We start from the raw sequence: 22,515 nt of genomic DNA on the forward strand, positions 1-22,515 counted from the left end.
GTCCACCACGAGTCTCATCAATGACCAGAAACAGTTCATGAAGAAAATAGCCAAATCCCTCATCAGGGAGTTTGGCTCCCCAGAACGGGTCTTACATGCTGCGATGGAAAGTAATTCATCTTTTGATGAGGCTGTGATAAGGCATCTAAAAATCAGCCTGGGAGTCATCCCCAGTCCTCCAAAGAAATCCAAAATTTCCAGGTTCTTTTCAGCGGTGGGAAAAGCTCTGCGAAAGCCCCTTAGGTGGTGCATCAAAGCCAAGCTTAGGTGGGGAGGGGGAAGTAACAAAAGTGACCGGGTCAGAAAAAGGAGTCAAGGAGGCGAAACAATAAAATAAAACAATTTTATTGAAGAAGTTCAACTAAAAGAGACGGACAAGCCGCTATCACCATAAAGGAAACACAAACAAAACTCAGGCGTAGGTCAAATAAAGCAAAACGTCAAAATGAAAACGCAGCTCACTAGCTGTACCCACACAAAATGGCACTCTGGCCCAGAGCTCACCCTGCTCTGGGCTTAAATACCCTTAATTGCTGATGGGAGTCAGCTGCGCCGGAGGGAAAGGTGGCATCTCAGGCAGGAGGTAGTGGGACACGCCCACACAGGCACCCTCAGGAGAGAGAGAGAGAGGCTAGGGCCGTAACACATTTATTAAAGTCGGTGTAACTGCACTGGTCATGGATCGACTTTTTGTTGATGACTTACTTGGCATTTGTGTATCAGTGAAGATGATATTAGCCAAAGCTTTCACTGGAAGTCAGCTGCTGGTGTCCAGCGTTAGACATGTTCTCACTGTGTGCGTGCGCAGTGTGCTACTTTGAACAGGTAAAGGAAACCAGCATTAATGAAATACTAGTCAGATTCTACAAGTTTACACAACGAGACATTGAGACCTGAATTCAAACTAAAAGCCAGCTTTGAGTAATGAAGCTTGGAGATGAACAAACACTGTTTAATCCATAAGAACAACTAATGACAAACAACATTTCACAGCTTCTACTGAGGGAGGCGCTACATAATCAGCCCACTGGATACTAAGAACCTGTGAGACAGGCCACAGCATGTGAGACTGGGCAGAGCTCGCTCTGATGTGATGATGTGCAGTACAGGAGGATCTGTTAGATCACAGGAAAGAGAAACGTTTCAGCAGTTACAGGAGCTCCATAAGATCAAGAGTTTGAATATACAGAGAACACAGCCGGGGTCACTTTGTTGGGATGATGATGATGATGATGATGATGATGATGCAGGGGTTTGTACTGCTGCCTAGTAAGAAAATGATTAGCTCGTCCCTGTGCTCATCTCTAAAAATGAACCTGGAAGCAGCTTTGAAGTCGGTGAAGTTTTGTACTGCACTCAGTCTGTGAGAAAGAAACTTGTGATTTTATTGTACTTTTGTGAAATCCTGAGCTGATATTTTTCTGTATGTTGATGTTTTTGTCATTTTAGTCCCCGCCCATTCCAGAGAAACAGGCCTAGAAAACTCAGTTTTTAAGATAACTGTGGGAAATCATTTCACCCAGCAGCACTGATCCTGCTCAGCTCCATCCGTGACACAGCAGCTAAATACTGATAGCTGATAATACGCAGACTGGCATTAAAGGAGACACCACACAATAAACCTTTGTTAGCGCATTGAAAACTCATTATTATGACCTCAGGGTGCAGGAAGAGAGAGCAGGAGCGTTTCAGTAGGCTGGCAGGGCTGAAGACAAAACAGAACATGAGTCAAAGGATGAAGTCACTGAGGACAACAAGACTGGCACAGAGATCTGAGGACGAGTGGGAACCAAAGCCAGTGAATAATGGAAGTGTTGACGAGACCAGGTGTGTCGTTGCTAAAGGGCACATGTGGAAGGAACAAAGAGGCTGACAGGAAGGAGGCAGATGGGACATAACAAAGCGCCTCAACCAAGAAAGACCCCACAGACAGTGAGTTATTAACATCTGGCTTCTGTTTTTAATGAACATGCCCACTCGTCTTACTGATCTCAGTCAATGAAGCTCTGTGATGTTTTATTTTTTAAATATTTTTACATTAAATTCACTAAATCATAACAACAGTTTATTATGAAGTAAATGTAAAGAGAGAGCACATCAATGCAATGACCACACAGCACCACCAGGGGGCAGAAGCGTCTCACTGGTGACAAGTTTTACACCAAAACAATGAATAAAAGCAAAGAAAAGACTGTTTAACAGATTTTATGTGAGCACGTTTTAGTAAGAGATGCACAGGAACATGATTCAAAAGGCTGTGGGTTTGAATCCCAGTACAAGAAAACAGTGACTAGAATAAAATGTGCTGACGTTTGTTTAGATGGTAGGGTGCAGCTGTAGACCAGAGGAAAGGAAAGAATCTGGGTGTGTGTTTGTGTTTTAGGTTGGTTTAGCTGTTTGCCTGGGTGTGTGTAATTGTGGAGAGAGAGGAATTTATTGTCAGGGGGGGTCTGCCTGTCATAGAAGGAAAGAGGAAGCCACAGCTGGGGGTGGACAGATGTGCACAGAATAGAGTAAAAGTAGATGCAAGTCATGAGGATACAATGTTTCAGTAAGATGTTGGTTACATGAATGTTTTTTTTCATTACTAATCATGTGCCCAGCATCCACACTGCACATGCTTATGCAACACACACACACACACACACACACACACACACACACACACACACACACACACACACACACACACACACTCAAGTATCAGCACAGACTGGTACCATACAGACACCCCCACACAGGGGCGGTCCTAGCCTGTTTGGCGGGTTTAAATGTTTTTGCAGATGCCGTGACTCCGCCCCCAGCACGATGTCGCCCTGGGCATCCGCCCATGTTGCCCTTATCAAAAACCGCTACACACACCACTCTGGCCATGAGTTGCTGTTGTTGCCATATAAGGGAACCCCCACGGTTTTATAGCATGTTTTAAAGCTCAGGCGGGCCCTCCCCCGAAGGGTGAGGCTGAATGTGTATCTGTGTAGGACTGAGGGAGGGGCTGCCCCTCAGATCTGCTGGTTACAATTGCAGGATCTCCCTCTGCGCAGAGGTTCGGTTAAATAAAAGCATTACAAGTGTTTGTAAGTCAGAGTTTCTTTTCAGCTGCGTGACAAACAGATGTAAATGGCCTGCATTTGTATAGCGCCTTAAGGACCCCAAAGCACTTTACACTACATTCAGTCATTCACACACACTGGCAATAGCAAGCTACATTGTAGCCACAGGGGCACACTGACAGAGGTGAGGCTGCCGGACACTGGCGCCACCGGGCCCTCTGACCACCACCAGTAGGCAAACATGGGGTTAGTATCTTGCCCAGGGATATTTGGCATGCAGCCAGGAGGCAGCCTGGGATCGAACCACCGACCTTCTGATTAGTGGCTGACCTGCTCTGCCACCTGAGCTACAGCCACCCCAAATGTGATTCATAACAGTTGGAATGTGAGTGTGCAGGTCTGTGAAGCCCCCTCCACACCATAATGAGGGTCTGTGGGTCTGTGGGTGGGTTGCAGAGGGAATTGTGTAGGGTGTGGTACATTCTTGAAAGTTAATAACCCTGCAAGAGACAAAGAAAGAGCCGGGGAGGTGGAGGTCTGGTGCTTATTCTGGCCGCCTCGCTGTGTTTCCATGTTCTCTCTCTATGAAGCTGTCGCACTAAGTGTTTCTCTCCTGTTTCTTATTGAATCTTCAAAGGCTGATTATTAGTTTGTTTACTGTTTACATTCTCACCTTCCTGTTTTCTTTCAGTTCTATTATAACTGTTATTTTGGTGGTTACTTGTCTCCATCTTCTCTGATTGCCTTGCTGTATATTTGTAGCGCTGTCACGTGTGCTCCCTGTAAACACACATTTCACAGTGTTTAACCTGCACAAACGTCGCTGCCTCTCATATCTTTGGTTTGTAAACTGTGACATTAATCTGGAGGAAATGTTCTCTGACCTTCATGTTTTCACTCAGACTCAGTTTTACACTTTTTTATACGTGATTCCAAAAACCAAACATACGTCACTGAGACAGATCAGCTATTAGAGTCATAAATAGTAACACATGAACAGTTACAGCCCGACCTTCACATAGTCATTAACTGACTCTCACATCTGAAGCCAGACATCACGTCTGCATGTGTGCTGAAATGGTGAAAAACATTAGAACAAAGAAAATTGTTCAAAACATTCCCCATGAACCGGGAGAGCCTGTGCATCACATCCTGTCCTCGTCGGTGATCATATCCCATCGACTGTGCCTCCTGCCATCAGCTCATGACCTGTAACACTGACGGCGGCTGAGAGGAGTTTGGATTTAATAAAGTAGCTGAAAACAAACTCCACACTTCCTGTTCTCAGTTTTCCAGGTGAAACATGATCTGACAGGACAGGTAAAGTCTGCAGAGCAGCATGTTAGAATATCCAGTAGAAATAAGGACATTTACAGCCTGATATCTGCAGCCTTACAGAATAAACTCGGCCTCTCCCCGTCTGTGCTCAGCTGTTCATAAATAATTCAGAGTTGTTGTTTCTGTGCATTCCTCATTAGTGTGTCACTCGTGATCCGATCACACCCACAGCAACTCACGCTTCACCCAGTGATTCCTCCCCTGGATATCAGCTGTTTGAAGACTTTAAGGGGAAAGTCGCTGTCCCCCCTCCAGCAGGATGTAGAGGGCGACCAGAACCATGTGCACTGCTACCTAACCAGCGTCAAAATGCTCGAACCTAATTTACAAGTCATTTGGTGTCTGGTAAACAAGCTCACTTCCTGTTTTACTGACCTCTGAGGTTAAGAGTCCACCACAAAAATGTTCTTTTAGTTTCCAGCAGCACTCAGTGTCTGTAGCAGCGTTATCAGTAATACCAACTTCACCATAACAGTCTGATAAGTTCAGTCTTTATTGGCATGCAAATATAAATAACTTCATTGTTAAAAATGACAGATTAATGTGCCTTTAGTTACATGATAATTACATGTTTGCAGAATATCACAGAATATGTGGGCAGAAGAAAAAACATTAGCTGTCACACACTACTAAAGTAACAGTGACATCACACAGGGACGGGTGTGTTATGGATTAGGACTTTATAAACTAACAAATGTTGTTGAACATCAGTGATCACGTTTAGCTCCACAGGACAGAAACCAAAGCTTAAAACGTATAAAACCAGCAAATATTAATTAATTAATAATGATAATAATGATAATAATATTAATAATGATAATGATGCTGAACTGATATTAAGGGGAGGATTTGACCAATAAGAAGTAGATAAATAATAAACAGAACAGACCCCAGGTCAGATCCTTGGGTGTGAGTTCAGAGAATGAACTGGGTGTGGACATTTACCGAGGCTGTTGCTGTGAGGAGGTGGAAACCACATGTTATTGTTCATGAAGGTTATTGGCAGAGAGGTGAGCATGAACATCAGAAGCCACCGTTTCCACCAGGATTTCAAACAAACTGGACGCAGGACAAAAGCTGCTGAATCCCTGGATTGTGCACGAGTGCAGTTACTATAGCTGAGAGACGAACAGATACCAGAGGTGAGGTGTAAGCTTCTTTAACTGAGTCAGCAGAAAAGAGGGTCTGATTGACAGATGGACGGATCTCTGATTAAGATCAGACATTTCAGTATTCAGCAGTATTACAGTCAGCTGGCGAGGACATATGAGGTGCAGAGAGTTGGCTGTTGAGAAGACAGCTGCAGAGCTGCTTGGACCCGACCTGTTTGGACCCGTTGCTGCTGAGTGTCCTTGTAATGTTGAATATGGTTATTACCAGTGTTGGGAAGTAATGGAGTACATGTACCGCCGTTACATATTTAAAATACAAAATATGCGTAACTGTATTCAGTTACAGTTACCGTTTAAAAAGGTGGTACTTAGAATACAGTAACTTTGTTAAAATAAACGGATTACACGGCGGTATTTTCCTGTTTCATACGTTCGGCTGTCCCCTCTCTATTTTCTGTAAGTCCACGCCAGTGGAAACCCAAACAAAACACGCGAGGCTCTAATGCCGTGTCTGAACGTCACGGCTCATGTCACCTCTACTTGCAGCCGCATAATGACGTGAAGGAATATTTTAAAAATTATTATTCAAAAAAAGATTTAATATGAAGGCAATAGGCAGAGTGTTACAGGCATCGCATGTATGAAGCATGTAAATATAATAATAACCACTGCAGCCAAACAGAGCCTGACGAGCCCAGCTGTGAGTAAGCTGTTAAGACTCGACTGTGTTCATGTTTTCCTCTGAAACAATAAGTTCTGTTGGAGCAGCCTTTCAACGCCTCTCTGTCTCTGCTAGCAAAGTTGACCCAGACAACAAAGTAAAGCTAGTTTTCAGCCACGAGCCCGACACGAACCCGACGTATCAGCCAGAGGTCCCTTTACTACAGTTCAGAGCCGCGGACCTGTTTTATATACGCGAGGAATAGTTTTCTACACGAGATCGATGCAAAAAGTGCAGCCTTACCTAATGTCCACCTACTGTTACTCATTTATATTAAGATTTAAACATCTAGCTGGTGTTGGTGTGGAGAGTAACCTTCAGTAATAAATCACATTCATGTAGTTGTAAAAAGGATGATAATATATTAAGTAATCCAAAGTATTCAGAATACGTTACTCTCATTGAGTAATGTAATGGATTACATTACAAAATACATTTTGGGGCATGTAATCTGTAATCTGTAGTGGAATTCATGTTAAAAGTAACCTTCCCAACACTGATCATTACACAAAAAAGTCTTTTTGTAACAGAGGTTCCAGGTGATGTTGGTCCACACTGCTGCTGAGAACCAGAGGACGGCTCTGGACCAATGGGAGCATCCGGGTTAGAGGGAGTATCACCTGACAAGCAACAGGTAACACTAGTCTGCAGGCAGAAGGAAGGACCCACATGCTGAGCAATGGAAAGATTTGAACAGGTTTATTTACAAAATGAGGTTATGATATTTCCAAGGAAACACACAGACACAGAAAACCAAGAGTGGGAGAACAAGACAGAACACATGAAGGATGAAATGTTTTTGGAACCAGTCTGAACATAAATCACCAAAAGTATCAGCCAACAGTCCGGGTGAGATGCCACCACCAGCCTGCACAGTCTGGGCTGAACAAGGAAGATCATTTTAACACTGGATGGAGAAAACAAGACTGACTCGCTGCACGTCTTGTGGTACAAAATTGTGTAACTCAAAAGTGGAACTCGGTTGATCTCTTTCACACAAAGCCGATGTTTGGACATCGTGGCTGCTTCGCTGCATTCAGTCGACAGCTTTAACTATGAAACCAGTTCAGCTGTACCTGAGCTGAGTGTGTTAGTTGTTTTTAAATCATTGACTCATTTCCCAAATTCCTTCATGCACAGACTTTTTATTAGCTGCAGGAAGTGAAAACAAGCTTTGCTGTGAATTCAACTGAAATGTGAGACTCAATAACAGAAATCTAACAGGCTGACACAGAGGCGCATGCAGTTCGTAAAATAAATGAAATAATGTAAATAAAATGAAAGCAACTAATTCAGTCAAAAAAACAATAACCTGAAATTTTTCTTTCTGGAAACTCTCGGTTGGGAATTTCTCGCGTGGTCTCAGGTATTTTCAGCATGGTTGTCCGTGATCATGCGATGGGCCTCCAGCTTATCGTATACTGTGGTCAGGTTGGTGTGGAGGATCGTTGTTGATGACTCTGGTATATTTTCCCCCTGTAGAGGAGAAATTAGAGGCATCAGATAACAGAGTAAAGTGGAAGAGATGAAATAGATACTGCTGTTCCTGTAACAGCGTCAGGGCGTTCCTGTTATCAGAGTCCATCCTGCTGATGTAAACAGGGCTACTGAGCATGACTCGATAAATGGCAGGAAATGAGCTTCAAGATTATCGTTTTATTTTCCTTGGAAAAAGAAGGATTTCTGCAAAATGTTCATGTCAGGCGAACAACGCAGACGCTACACCAGCCGAACACACACACACACACACAGGGATTGAACCACCAGCATTCTGATTGGCAGATGACCTGTGCACACCTGAGCCTTTGTGTGCTGCAGCTGCTATTTGCATTCAGTTTCCAGGAACTGGTGAGAACAAACACAGCATGTTTGCTAACAGACACATGATGACATCTGCCCTGGAGACAGAGCTGCTAATGATAGAGTTTCTCAGTGAAACGTCACCAACCTGTCTGTTGTTGCTTATTTGTATTTCACTATATTGGACCTCTTCCTGTGTGCCTGCGGAGCCTGCAAAACATACAAAGCTGAAGTTAAATTTAAACTGACACACTTTAAAAGAACAAACTGACAAGAAAAAGTGAAACAAAAAAGTGAAAGAACAGAAAATAATCAGGTCATGGACGCATGGAGGCAATAAAATGCTTCTGATGATTTACGATCCAGAGGAGAAAAAAGAGGAAGCAGGAATAAACTGTCAAAAATCGCACGAGAAAACCCCTAAAAAACCGAACCGTAGCAAAGCTGGAAACCAGGGCAGCAAAGATTTGCTGGAAAATGGGGAAAACTGTGGGAAGTCCATCCTGTTACAAAGTAAACCACACCAGACACACCTCTGCTGGGTTTTCTGACCATCAGAGCTCTCTTTACAATCCTGTGGCGTCTTTAGTTTAGAAATCTCTATGAGAGGACAGCTGCTGCTGCCTGGAGCTATAGATTTGAACTGAATGCTAGAAAATGAAAGTACATGGAACCAATAACACACAAAGACTCTGTGAGGTTTGTACCAGTCAGCACAAACTGCTAAATACAACTTTCTTGATAAAAACTGAAGTTGAACGAGCAGAGAAAGGTGTTCATGTGTATATAAAACGAGTCTCAGTGAAACCAGAAGGAATCCACAGAGATTCATGTTCATGGGAAACAAATGTCTCCATAGTAACTGTTTGCATCACATCCTCCGTCACGCTGGTGGTCATAGAAACACTTCAGGTGCTTGGCTGCACAAAGGAAAGATACACAACCCTTACATGACCTTCAGACTCACAAACATACCTGTGCTGTGTGCTCGGCTGACTCTAGATGAGCGTTTGACTCTTGCAAACGCTGAGCGAGCACAGACACGTCAAGGCCTGAAGCAAACTCTAAAACTCCCACAGCCGTCGCAAACACAAAGAACAGGAGTAGTTATGACGTTCATAAAAGAAGAAGTTCTAAGTTCCCCTCTGCTTTTAATTAAAACGAGCTTCCTCTTATAATTACCTATAATACAGCAGCAGCGCTGAACCGATGCTAACACTAATCAACAGCGTGCGTGCATTTTAAGCAAAGTGTTAAATTCACGAGTTAAAAAGGTAAAAATAAGTATCTATACTTCTGTACCCAGTGTGCATGTGCAGGCTGTGAGGTTACTGACTCAACAGCCAGCTGACACCTGATAACGAGCACAGGGTTAAAATCTCACAGTCCTTCTAACTTCATCTCCAGACTTCCTGTCTGCTATCGAGTGTTACTTCCCCTCCTGCTCCTCTTCTGGGTTTGCTTCACCAGCTCTGTGCAGGCTTCAGGTATGAACTTTGACTCTCGGGCATCAGTGGAGTGTGACCCTGCAGCGCTGCAAACCTTATAGAAGAGAAAGTGTTGAACCTCTGAGGAGCCACAGCTTTGCTCTTTATGTGCCCACCACTGAGTTGAGCTACATCAAAGCTCTCAAAGATTATTTGCAATCTACTCTGATTAATCACACAATCAGATCAAATCACCTGGTGGAGTTAATGTGATACTACTGTCACCAAGGTGCTGCTTAGCAACCACCATTAAACAGCAGGATGGAGGAAGAACTGCAAACCAACATGACAGGGTGAACCTGGTGTTCAGTATTACCGAAGCATCTGAGGTAAATCACCTCAGTAAGAGATGATGAGGTCACTGCCTGATGATCAGTCAGGTCTCCAGAAAACAGAAGAGTCCCTGGAGCTTTGTGTGGACAGTAGGAGGGTCTAAAGTTTCCCACTAGTGTCAAATCTCTGTTTTATTTTCTCCTGAAACAGGATCTTATATCAAACGTTCATGTTTGAGCTCTTTATTTTTATTCTTGACTCGATCATTCTCAGCAACATCATGAATCCATCAGATTCTCCTGTGTTTTCATGATCAAGGCTTCTTTCCTGGTTTCAGATATAAGAAACTAATAGTAGAGCCTGAAATATGAGGCTGATATGTTTGCTGGTATTAACGGTTTGCTGATAAAGCTGCAGACAGTATCTGTATCAGCATTATAAAAGCAAATGAACTAAAAAGTGAAAAAGTAAAATAAAGAAGAGACGGAGAAACAACCTTTGTCCACCAGATGTTACCAGCTGGGCAAACAGATAATTCATAATTTGTGATATAAAACTTTTCATTTTTAACACTGGGATTTCCAGGCTTCTACCGTTCTACCTTTAAAAGCCGGAGAGCAGTCAAATGCTGGAAGTGGAAGCTAAATTGGCTAGTCATTCATATGTATATTAGGTCGTTACCTAGGAATTCTGGAGGGAGGGGAGTGGGGGTGAGTGATTGAGGGGGTGGGGGAGTGGAGTGTTTCAGTTTGCCATCTTAGGGAGAAATCAACACATGTCCTTTGTATGTCCTTTGTTGCTGACATTTATTGATGAAAACAGTACAAAAAACCAACCATTTGTACACATATTTACAAATAATGATAAAAAGTGAGTGAGTACATTTCAACATTTTCAGCAATCACTCACAATCCTGGCACTGCCACGGTATCTGTCGTCTGCATTTACCACATGTGTACCTGTAGCAGTGAACACATCGCACAGTGGCCTGATTTTTTTTGCATCTGTGTTTGACCTGACACGTGGCCCTTTTTCCAGGGCTCGGTGTGGAGTGGCATACCTGAGTGGTGAATTCATTGCGATCTGTCTGTCTAGTGGATTGAGGAATTTCCCTGCGAATCTTGTTGACTGTGCCGAGGATGGTGGTTTTCCGTCCAAGAAGTTTTTGCGCAAGTGAAAGCGATGTGAAGAAATTGTCCGTGGTAACATTTCTGCCCTTGTCTAGGAATGGTTCCATCAGCCTCATTACTACATTTTCAGAAAGTCTCTCCCCAGTGGGACGATTGGGGTCCTTGCCAAGATATGGGAAGACATTGCAAATGTACTTGGATTTTAGGTCGCAGGCCACCCAAAACTTGATCCCAAACTTGTCCGGTTTACTTGCAATATACTGCAGGAAACAGCACCGAGTCTTTGATGGGAAAAGCTGTTCATCAACGGTGATATGTAGACCAGGGTTGTAGCACGTGATGCAGTTGGTGACAAATGATCCCCACACACTGGAAATTGCAGCGAACTTATCAGTCTTTGCTCGATCACAGCGGGTGGACTTGTCATCAAAGCGTAGGTGTTGCATGATGTCTTGGAAGCGGTTTCGTGCCATAGTTCCAATTATCTGTGGGTTTCCCAGGTTTGCTGACCAGCAGTCATTTACCGATGGAACCCTGTAAACCCCCCGCAAGATGACAATTGCAATAAATGCCATTAGTTCAGGGAGGTCCATGAACCAATGAACATGCTCCGTTTGCTGTGCATGTTGAATAGTCCATTCTTGAATGCTATGAAGCATGTCAAGAGTGATGAAACACAGGAAGCTCTGAAGGCGACTCGAGATACTTCTCCTGGCCTTAGCCGTTGGCTCTCCATCTGCAGCGTACGCTTCTATTGGGGTGAAAGGTAGTGTAAATGACTGCTGGTCAGCAAACCTGGGAAACCCACAGATAATTGGAACTGCAGGGAGTGCAGAATTATTAGGCAAGTTGTATTTCTGAGGAATAATTTTATTATTGAACAACAACCATGTTCTCAATGAACCCAAAAAACTCATTAATATCAAAGCTGAATGTTTGTGGAAGTAGTTTTTAGTTTGTTTTTAGTTTTAGCTATTTTAGGGGGATATCTGTGTGTGCAGGTGACTATTACTGTGCAGAATTATTAGGCAACTTAACAAAAAACAAATATATACCCATTTCAATTATTTATTTTTACCAGTGAAACCAATATAACATCTCCACATTCACAAATATACATTTCTGACATTCAAAAACAAATCAGCGACCAATATAGCCACCTTTCTTTGCAAGGACACTCAAAAGCCTGCCATCCATGGATTCTGTCAGTGTTTTGATCTGTTCACCATCAACATTGCGTGCAGCAGCAACCACAGCCTCCCAGACACTGTTTTCCCTCCTTGTAAATCTCACATTTGATGATGGACCACAGGTTCTCAATGGGGTTCAGATCAGGTGAACAAGGAGGCCATGTCATTAGTTTTTCTTCTTTTATACCCTTTCTTGCCAGCCACGCTGTGGAGTACTTGGACGCGTGTGATGGAGCATTGTCCTGCATGGAAATCATGTTTTTCTTGAAGGATGCAGACTTCTTCCAGCTCTGAAATATGGCCAAACTGGTGGCAAGTGGCATCTTGGCAGCTGCACGCTTGACTTTTCTCAGTTCATGGGCAGTTATTTTGTGCCTTGGTTTTTCCACACGCTTCTTGCGACCCTGTTGACTATTTTGAATGAAACGCTTGATTGTTCGATGATCACGCTTCAGAAGCTTTGCAATTTTGAGACTGCTGCATCCCTCTGCATCCCCTTCTCATTACAGAGATGCACATCACCTAATATGCTTAGTTGGTAGTAGGCTTTCGAGCCTATACAGCTTGGAGTAAGACAACATGCATGAAGAGGATGATGTGGACAAAATACTCATTTGCCTAATAATTCTGCACTCCCTGTATGGCACGAAACCGCTTCCAAGACATCATGCAACACCTACGCTTTGATGACAAGTCCACCCGCTGTGATCGAGCAAAGACTGACAAGTTCGCTGCAATTTCCAGTGTGTGGGGATCATTTGTCACCAACTGCATCACGTGCTACAACCCTGGTCTACATATCACCGTTGATGAACAGCTTTTCCCATCAAAGACTCAGTGCTGTTTCCTGCAGTATATTGCAAGTAAACCGGACAAGTTTGGGATCAAGTTTTGGGTGGCTTGCGACCTAAAATCCAAGTACATTTGCAATGTCTTCCCATATCTTGGCAAGGACCCCAATCGTCCCACTGGGGAGAGACTTTCTGAAAATGTAGTAATGAGGCTGATGGAACCATTCCTAGACAAGGGCAGAAATGTTACCACGGACAATTTCTTCACATCGCTTTCACTTGCGCAAAAACTTCTTGGACGGAAAACCACCATCCTCGGCACAGTCAACAAGATTCGCAGGGAAATTCCTCAATCCACTAGACAGACAGATCGCAATGAATTCACCACTCAGGTATGCCACTCCACACCGAGCCCTGGAAAAAGGGCCACGTGTCAGGTCAAACACAGATGCAAAAAAAATCAGGCCACTGTGCGATGTGTTCACTGCTACAGGTACACATGTGGTAAATGCAGACGACAGATACCGTGGCAGTGCCAGGATTGTGAGTGATTGCTGAAAATGTTGAAATGTACTCACTCACTTTTTATCATTATTTGTAAATATGTGTACAAATGGTTGGTTTTTTGTACTGTTTTCATCAATAAATGTCAGCAACAAAGGACATACAAAGGACATGTGTTGATTTCTCCCTAAGATGGCAAACTGAAACACTCCACTCCCCCACCCCCTCAATCACTCACCCCCACTCCCCTCCCTCCAGAATTCCTAGGTAACGACCTAATATACATATGAATGACTCCAGCATTTGACTGACTGCTCTCCGGCTTTTAAAGGTAGAAACGCAAAATGGTGACTCCGCGGTGGTCTAAGGTAGAAAACCAAAATGACTGCTCTCCGGGGGTCTAAGTGTTTTAAACTGCATTGTCCTTTTATGTCTGAAGGTTCTCAGTCCTCCAGGTTATCATAGTCTAAGAGCTTGGAAAGAAAATCTTGAAGACGTTTCACCTCTCATCCGAGAAGCTTCTTCAGTTCTAAGGTCAAATGTTGGAGAGTCCCAGATTTAAACCTAGTGGGAGTTTCCCCCCACAGAGGGACAAAAGGACCCCCTGATGATCCTCTAATCGCCTGAGCCAAGGTGTGAAACTGGGTGTGGGTCCCAATCAGCCAGGGTTTTGGGTGAGCTCATTGTGAAACCTGGCCCCACCCTATCGTGTAATTTCCTGAGGTCAGATGGTCCAGGATGTGAGTGGGCGTTAAGGCGTCTGGGGAGGGAACTCAAAACTGGATTATAGATGGCAGAGAGTTGGTGTCGTAAACCACCGCCTCTGTTCAAAGATGGTCGCTCACAGTGGACATAGATGGCTTCTTTCACTCCTGTTGGAAAGGCTGTCAGCTGTGTGGCGGAGCCCCCTTGTGGCGAGAGAGCACAGTTGCACTATTGAGCACATGTTCCAGTGATCAGAGTTGGAGCTAACACATAGCAAGAGCCACCTGGCAGACTGACTCTGCAGGGGATGTCTACACACGGTGTGAGTTGTGTGCGTCGCTAAAGAACTGTGAGTAGACATGGAGCCATGCCTGGAAAGGGCAGTTTTAGTCTTTTATGCCAATTAGACATTTAGTGGATGTAGAAGTGCAATGTGTATCGACCTGTTCGCTATGTGGCTAGTTCATGCTACTAATGCTACCTGTTATGCTACATACCTGCTAGCTGTAAGCTAAACGATTTGGTGTTTGTGATATATTGTTGTTGGGTGTATTGGCAATCAATGTCATGTACTGTAAGGGTTTGGGAGTAGTGTATGAAACTCGTGCATGTAGATGTTCATATAGGAATTCCCATTTGTAGTTCTGGTTTGATTCGAAGAACGCTAATGCATCATAATTCATGACTTAGATGTTTATTACATTGAGTATTCTGTATATGTTCTGTTCACAGACCACACACCCACACCCCTCACCACTCTGTAAGCCTGCGGTTGCATTACTGTGTTGCTGTACTGTGCTGTTAAGCTGAGGAATCACAGTAAAGACGGTATAACCTTTATCTGTGCGTCCTGTGTGTTCTGACCGACACCCCAAGGTGAACACCACTGCTATTCAGCCAACGCCTATACAGTCCTGGGTTCAACCCAAATTAACATTGGTCCTTCGAGCCGGAGGGTGCTTTCCTTGGATCCTAAAGATGCAGCCTAGTTTCTTCTCCAGTGAAGATGTCTCAGAATCAATTCGCCCAAGGCGCCAAGTACAACCTCCCCCCTACCTTGCAGACTATGAGGTGAGCTTGGTGGGCCACCAACGAGACATGACATCCTACCGTCACTCGTACACAGCACAGTATGCACCCGGGCTAGAAGAGCGAAAGCAGTATGTGCCATCGGCAGTGTCTGTACAGACCTCCCGCTCGTCTAGCCCAACAAGTCAGCCTGGATGGGAACACACCGTGGATGAATGGACCGCTTCTCCGAATGATCTGCAGGATATGCGGCAGCATGTGTCCAGTAGGGATGGCCTGAACCATCAGCCTCCTTCTCCTTTCCATCGACCATGGGAAATGTCTGCGGTTTCGGGTTCGCAGTATGGTATGAATGGCAGACCTCAGCCTTACGCCCAAACACGTGAACCAGACAGAGGTGGTTACCTGTCAGAGCAACGGGACCAGAGACCACCCCCAACACATGTACCCCCCTGTCTTCCTCCCAACGTATGCAGCCCATCAGTGTCCCCACGATTAGTTCCCATACACATAGAATAGATCCATGAACGAGTCCATGGCTGCAGCATGACAATAGGCAGGACATCCATGCTCAACAAGAATACCAAAGGCCATACTTTCTCCCACCATCAGCTCAGAGTATTCCACCCAAGGATACTACAATGATTGATACATTGGATAGGATGATGGGTGAACTACAGCTGTTAAAGGAGCAGACACTGACAGCTAGTCGGCCAACCCCGCCATTCCCCAACAGTGCACCTTCCTTTCAGTTTGAACATCCACCTATCATTCAGCAACATTTGAAGTCTCCTTGGCAGGAGCAGTTTTCTGCTAGGGCTTATCCCAGTTTCCAGAGTCAAACCCCCACCAACATCTGGAGCCAGCAGCCCGTCGCCGAGGTACCAAGACCTATCACAACATCATTGCAATATAAACCTCATCCATCCCCAGCCTACCAGCCACCACATGTAATGGCACAAGAGAAAACATAGAGGGGTCCAACTCCAAGTATTCCTGATCTCATTAAGAAGGACCCAAGCGAGTCCTGGGTTCAACCCAAATTAACAACTCCTCTTTCAAACCATCTGTCCTCTCTGTCCAAAATGTGAACATTGGCATCCTCAAAGAGTGACGTTTGACCTTTAGATGCAGATGGACTGCTGAGTCTTGTCCTGTGGAGGTGGCTCTTCTGTGTTGTGCCATGCGCTTGTGAAGTGGTTGTTTGGTCTCTCCGATGTAGAGGTCTGAGCATTCCTCGCTGCACTGTACAGCAAACACCACATTGTTAAGTTTGTGTTTTGGCGTTTTGTCTTTGTGATGAACAAGTTTGTGTCTGAGTGTGTTGCTGGGTCTGAAATACACTGGGATGTCATGCTTGGAGAAAACTCTCCTGAGTTTCTCTGATACACCGGCTACATAGGGGATGACAACATTGTTGCGTCTGTCCTTCTTATCCTCCCTCGCCGGTGTCTGGTCTTCTTTTCTGTGCCTCTTTGCTGACTTTAAGAACGCCCATTTAGGATAGCCGCACGTTTTAAGTGCTTCCTTTACATGTGTGTGTTCTTTGTTCCCCTTCATCACATGATAACATCCAGAAGCCTTCAGAGCTCACACACTGCTTCTCATTGAAAACAGTTGGTGGGTGCGGTTAGTTTGCCGCTGCTCTGGCTCCTTGAATGCTCGTGTCCTCTTTCACTTTCCTGCATTAACGCCTGACCCTCCTCCACATTACATCCTGCCTCGCCCTTCCTCTGCTTCCTGGAGTATGAAAGTCCTGCTGTCCACACACAGACGACTGACTGAATGTTCTGTTTGGAAAATGTTCAAACTGCTGCAGATTTCTGAAAACCTTTGAAGTTTTCAGGTAAGAAAATCATATTAAAGAAACTATTGGATTTTTAACAATAGAAACATAATCGCTACATAAAACGATCACTTATTGCTGAAAACAGACGTCCTTGTATTTGAATCAACCCCCACAAATGTAGCATCACTGGGAGGTCCAGGATGTCCTCTTAACAGTACAGTAGGATCAAATTAATCACTAAAGTTTGCCTGATGTAGATCTCTCAGACCCACGTCTCCCACAGACGGCGAGTATCAATCAAGGTTATTGATTTTTAATCATTGCTGATGTGAGCAGGCAGCACTGAGAGGAAGAAGAGTCACAAGTATCAGAACCAGAAGCACAAAGACAGATTCACTGATGTTATCATCAAAACTATGAAGAAACAGAAGGACTGTTCATGGACACAGGATCAAACAGGAAGTGGACACAGCTGGGGAACGAGACACAGGTCCAGGTAATCAAGACAATGTGTCATGGTCTGGGTCTGATGACCCAGAGCTCATGTATTTCTTGTATATGTTTTTCCGTATGTTATGTTTTGGTGGTTTTCTCTCCCTTTTTTGTCCTTTCTCCCTGGGTGCTCCCGGATGTTTTGGGGTCGCTGAGGGGACTGCGACCCGGAAGTGTTCCCGCACTGGGGACTGCCGCACCTGCCGCCCATTAGCCCTCACCAGCTGCAGCTGATAGCTTCATGAGGGGCGTCTTATTTAAGAAGGTGGCGGAGCCCCAGTCGGCGCGGGATTATACTAAGTCGAACCTGTTAAGTACCGTAGATTAGTGTGTTGAGATCGGCTTCGCTACTAAAGGCTGCCTGCTGAGCTGTGTGTGTGTTTTTGTGGCACCAGGAGTCGGGAGTCAGGAACGTCGTCACGAGGGGAAATCACGGAGTGGAATCGGGTTTTTGGAGTTGTCACCTTTTCACTGCTATGGACACGTGCACTGTGTGGGATTCTTAGAGGAATCGCCACAGGAGTCACAGTGCTTGAATTGTATATAGTTGTCGTTTCTGTCCACTCACCATAAATAAATCCACCGTCCTTCACTAGAGTCTCGCGTTTGGGCCCTACTTTCTCTACAACTCCACGGTCTGCCGTCGCAGCCCGTGACACAATGAGACTGTAGAAAGAAAGAACTACAAAGTAAAACATGGACAAAAACCACTGAAGCAGGAAGACATGAACATAAAAACACTAAACATGAGAAGACTGTGTCAAAAAGGAAAACAGGAATAATGTTTGAAAACTCTGCAGGGAAGGAAACGGGAAAGAAACAAAGAAGGAAACCAGAATATCATCACACTTAACTGACACTGAAAGTGACCCAATAATCTCACAAGACATGAAAGTCACAGTTAGAACAAGTCACGCAGACAGGAAGAGGATTAGTTCTCAGTATTAATAGATACAGGAAACCAAACGTTAGCTTAACAATGAAACTCCCGGAGCTTCTGGAACAAAACCACACGACCACGACACACAACCACACAGAGTCCCACATCCTGCTTTTAGTACTTGAGTCCAGAGCGGGCCGTGTCCTCCTGAGACCAGCCTGCTCATTACGTCCTCTGTAGTGGATTCAATACTTTTGTTCTCAGGAGGACAAACGACGACAGACCCAAAGGAGTTAATGAGCAGAGACATTTGCAGTTATGAAGTGAACAGAGGTCTACCTTCAGTACGTGTTTGCTTTCTTTTCAGTCAGTTCCTGTTATCATATATAACACGCACAGTTTACATGGGAATGGAGATTTAAATGACTTCATTATTTTGCATAAAAACCTCCCACAGAGTAAATGCACTTTAACTTTTGCTCCAAGCTTGGCTCGTCAGGTTTAGTCAGATGTGATCAAACACAGAGCTCACAGTGACGGCTGCATGTTTCTACTGAAGCAGCTCAACCACAAGATCCTCTGTGACACAACACGGCAGCATCGAGCCGGCAGCATCGAGCCGGCAGCATCGAGCCGGCAGCATCTTAGTGCTGATCGTGATGCACTGGAAGCAGCTCATAGTTCCACTAACAGGACAAAGACTCTACTGAAGTCAGTCACACCACAGTTAAACACAGACGTGTTACAGCTGAGTGGACTCAAATGTGTTTTTGTCTAATATCATCTGGATCTGAAGGTTTAGACCTACAAGCTCCAAAGAGGTTAGAAGTAAATACAATAAATAAAATAAAAAGAGAAAATAAATACCTGCCTTGTGCCTGTCCGTTTGTCTTCGTTTTGTTTCGGGAAAGATACTTTGACTTGATGATAAAAGCAGCAAGTATGATCATCACAACCGACAGGACACAGAAGATTATAATGAGGATGTTATCTGTCAAACAGGAAATCAGATGTCAGCAAACACAGTGAACAACATGTTTAAAATCACAGTTGGAAATAATCTCACAGTTTCTTGGTTTATTCGAGCTGTTGGTGTCGTTGTCGTCTGTGTCTCCACAGGTGGTTCTCACACGGACAGGAAGAGTTTTCTCCTCTGCAGGGTTTGCAGCCACACATCTGTAAGAGGAGCTGAAGTCCTGTTTGTGCACAGTGAGAGGCAGAGAGAGCGCAGAGCTGCTCTGGTTCAGCATCTGCTCGTCTTTGAACCACAGCAGTGTGGTCTCTCTGTCCACCCGGCACAGTAAGGAGCAGCTCTCAGAGCTGGAGTTCAGCTTTGTCACGTTAGGTGTTGGTACAGGATCTGGAGGAGAAAAGTGATGGAGAACAAAAATTAACGTAAGAAAAATGTTTTTAACTTTCTGCTTTTTGTTAGTGAACATCATCAGGACAGCAGAGCTCTGGTTATTGCTGCTTTAATGCAGTCAGTGAACATTTGAAACTGCTCATCTCAAATTTTACTTTTTTACCGAAGCAGCTTTGCCTGATTTTTAGCCCCGCCCCATACCAGCCTCCTGATTGGCCGTCTCTCACAAAAACCTGTTTTTATCACAAGAGAAATATTGCCAAGTGAGGTACTGCTTTCATCATGTTTGGATTACAGTAGTCCCTTGTTCACATTTGTAAGCAGAAACTCGCTGGAACATCTACAGCTTGTAGCAGCTTCCAGCAGGAGATGACGGTCTGCTTACATCACACAAGGCTGAAACCTAAAGGAGACACAGCGTCACACTCTGCAGCTCTCTTTGAGCTCCGTGGACTCAGTGGTCTAAGAAACAAATAAAAACTCATCTTTTTAAACCTGCCTTTAGTTCTTTTTTTAGTTCTTTGTGATGGCTGTTCTGAAAGGTGCTATATGAACACAATTTTATTTACTTACTGGGGCTTCTCTGGTCAAATCCATTGAAAGACTGTATTAAGGAGATCTTTATCTGTTATGTCTTACAGACCCAAACACAGAACAGTCTAAGCTCTTCTGTTTGATTAGACAAAATCAGCAGGGAGGTAAATTCAGCTGTGGGCTGAGGTCAGGCTCTGGTACAAAGATGCTGCTGAGACGCAAAAGAGAGAAAAGTGCTGATATGGAGGCCTTTAGAGAATGAGCAGCAGGAGGAAGACTGTGGTGGAAACACTGAGCTAACAGCGGGGAAATGTGAGGTCTGCCAGGGCACTGAGAGGAAAAACAGGAAGCAGAAAAGGAAACGTGGCAGTTTAAGCTAGAACATAACACAGAATAGAAACACGCAGTAAAGAGACGCTGTCACAGAGTGAAGACGTGATCATCTACAAAGGAAGTCAACACGTTTCCAGACAGTCAGTCCTGGAAAGCCTCACAGAGCTGCACATGTTCACATCATTGACAGACTGCTGGGTTCTTTGCATTTAAACTTTATGAAAGCAGCACTTTGGTCAACATTTCTGAGATGAAGGAAATAAGACTGAAGGAGCTTTGACATTTGTGGCAACGTCAGATAAGGATTCCCTGAGGCAGGAGAGGCTGTCGGTGTTGAGGCTGACAGAAAAGTATAACTGGGTGTCATCTGCATAGCAACAGAGAATTCACTGATACCATTAACTGGTCCAAGGATTGATCCCTGCGGGACTCCACACAGCAGCGGTGCAGACGAAGACTCACACTGATTAATATGAATTCTGAAGTATCGCTTTGATAAAGTGAAGAAAAGCATTTGAGAGCAGCAGCGACGAGCAGCCTGATCAACAGGGCTGCAGACATGTCGAGCAGGAAACAAATGTCTTCACCTCTGAGTGCAGAAGTATCATTAGTAACTTTAATAACGCCGTGTTTCTGCCTGTAACTGGAATTTACTGAAGATGTTTCCTCCAGCAATCTGAAGAAGCTGACAAACAACAACTTTTAAAGGATTTTGGAAATAAACAAGTTTGGAAATCAGCCATCAAACATCTGAAACAGTGAGATTGTTTTTTCCAGCAGAGCAGACACCGGCTGCTTTAAAATGATCTGGAATGCAGTCAGATGATGATTTATCAGCCAGATGATGTCATGACAGGATGAGGTGAGCATGACGAGCTCTGCAACGTTTCACAGCGTCTGAAGATGTGGGAGTGAAAGCAGAATGAGGAGGATGAAGGAATCTGCTGATGGCGTCAAACATGAACCCCGAGCTTGTTTTCTTTAATCAAACATGAGAGGTTTTCACATCTTTGATGAGCTGGTTAGATGTGATCAATAACTCCTTTATATGGAGAATGAACACGGAGATCAGGCTTCTTCCATCTACATTCAGCTTTTCTGCACTTTGATGTGATCACTGATCCAGGGGGAAGGATTGATGATTGGGACTAATCTGACTTTGCAGTCAGGAAAGAAAAGAGCAGAAAACCCGAGTGCTCATTAAAGATGTGAGATTTAGACAACAGTGGATCCAGAACTGTGTCAAAGAGCATGAATGTGTGATCGCAGGTCAGACACGTGGAAGGAATTTAGAGATAAACAGAGTAAAATCCAGATCTGAGGTTTGGGCCCGGTAACATGTCGCAGTAAATAAAAAGATTTCTGTAATGTTAATAAATTCTGTATCAGGGCAGTTAGAGAAATCATCCATATGTAGATTAAATGATTTGATCAACATAAATATTTACAGGTCAGAGGAGATTAAAAAATAATTCAGGAGATTATTGTAGGATTTGGGAGGTCGATAGATTACAACAAGCCCTGATACAGACTGGCGACCTCTCCAGGTTGTACCTGCCCTAGGACAGCTGGGATAGGCTCCGCCCCCCTGTGACCCTGAAAAGGGTAAGTGGAAGAGAATGGATGATTACAACGCAGTAAACTGTAAACTGTAATTGAATTTTAATGGTTAGAGAGTTGAAGGAGTTAAAATAACCAGGATTAAATGGGACACAGTTTGGATGATCCTTATAAACCACTGGTGCTCCTCCACCATAAAGACTCCATCACAGTGCAGGTTAGTACTGAGTCTGGGTGCACAACTATGGAAAACGCTGGAGTTTTTCTCTCTGTTCCTTATAATCGCAGGAACTGATAAAGAGGTGGCCGACTGAGAAAACAGGTGAAGTCTTGGTATCAGTGGTTATGCAGGTTAGCAGGCGTGACACGGTTTAGTAGTGATGGTGACAAAATATCAGTAATAACATGATTTTAGGCGACATGCTGGTCTG

At 44.3% G+C, this 22,515-nt stretch overlaps 1 protein-coding gene and 1 long non-coding RNA gene across 5 annotated transcripts in view; one reads left to right on the forward strand and one right to left on the reverse strand.

Moving 5' to 3' along the window:
• Positions 1 to 4,865: 4,865 nt before the first annotated feature.
• The window catches only part of LOC113023548 (CD48 antigen-like), an 87,873-nt gene continuing 70,223 nt past the window's right edge, over positions 4,866 to 22,515 (reverse strand). For 2 of the 4 annotated variants that reach the window (XM_080302303.1, XM_080302304.1), the window contains exons 3-7: positions 19,361 to 19,654; positions 19,162 to 19,285; positions 17,983 to 18,080; positions 8,173 to 8,234; positions 4,866 to 7,700 (exon numbers count right to left, since the gene is read on the reverse strand). In XM_080302303.1, the coding sequence (XP_080158429.1) occupies positions 7,587 to 7,700; positions 8,173 to 8,234; positions 17,983 to 18,080; positions 19,162 to 19,285; positions 19,361 to 19,654 (692 nt within the window). In that variant the 3' untranslated portion in view covers positions 4,866 to 7,586. The remainder of the gene's footprint in view (positions 7,701 to 8,172; positions 8,235 to 17,982; positions 18,081 to 19,161; positions 19,286 to 19,360; positions 19,655 to 22,515) is intronic. The other 2 variants (XM_080302305.1, XM_026169632.2) reach the window with 1 other exon arrangement.
• On the forward strand, positions 14,528 to 17,846 carry LOC145429185 (uncharacterized). Its single transcript, XR_013909405.1, has 2 exons — positions 14,528 to 17,723; positions 17,810 to 17,846. It is a non-coding gene; the product is annotated as an uncharacterized LOC145429185 (long non-coding RNA).

The sequence above is a fragment of the Astatotilapia calliptera genome, chromosome 6 (genome assembly GCF_964374335.1).
Source record: "Astatotilapia calliptera chromosome 6, fAstCal68.1, whole genome shotgun sequence".
In the NCBI taxonomy this organism is placed as follows: domain Eukaryota; kingdom Metazoa; phylum Chordata; class Actinopteri; order Cichliformes; family Cichlidae; genus Astatotilapia; species Astatotilapia calliptera.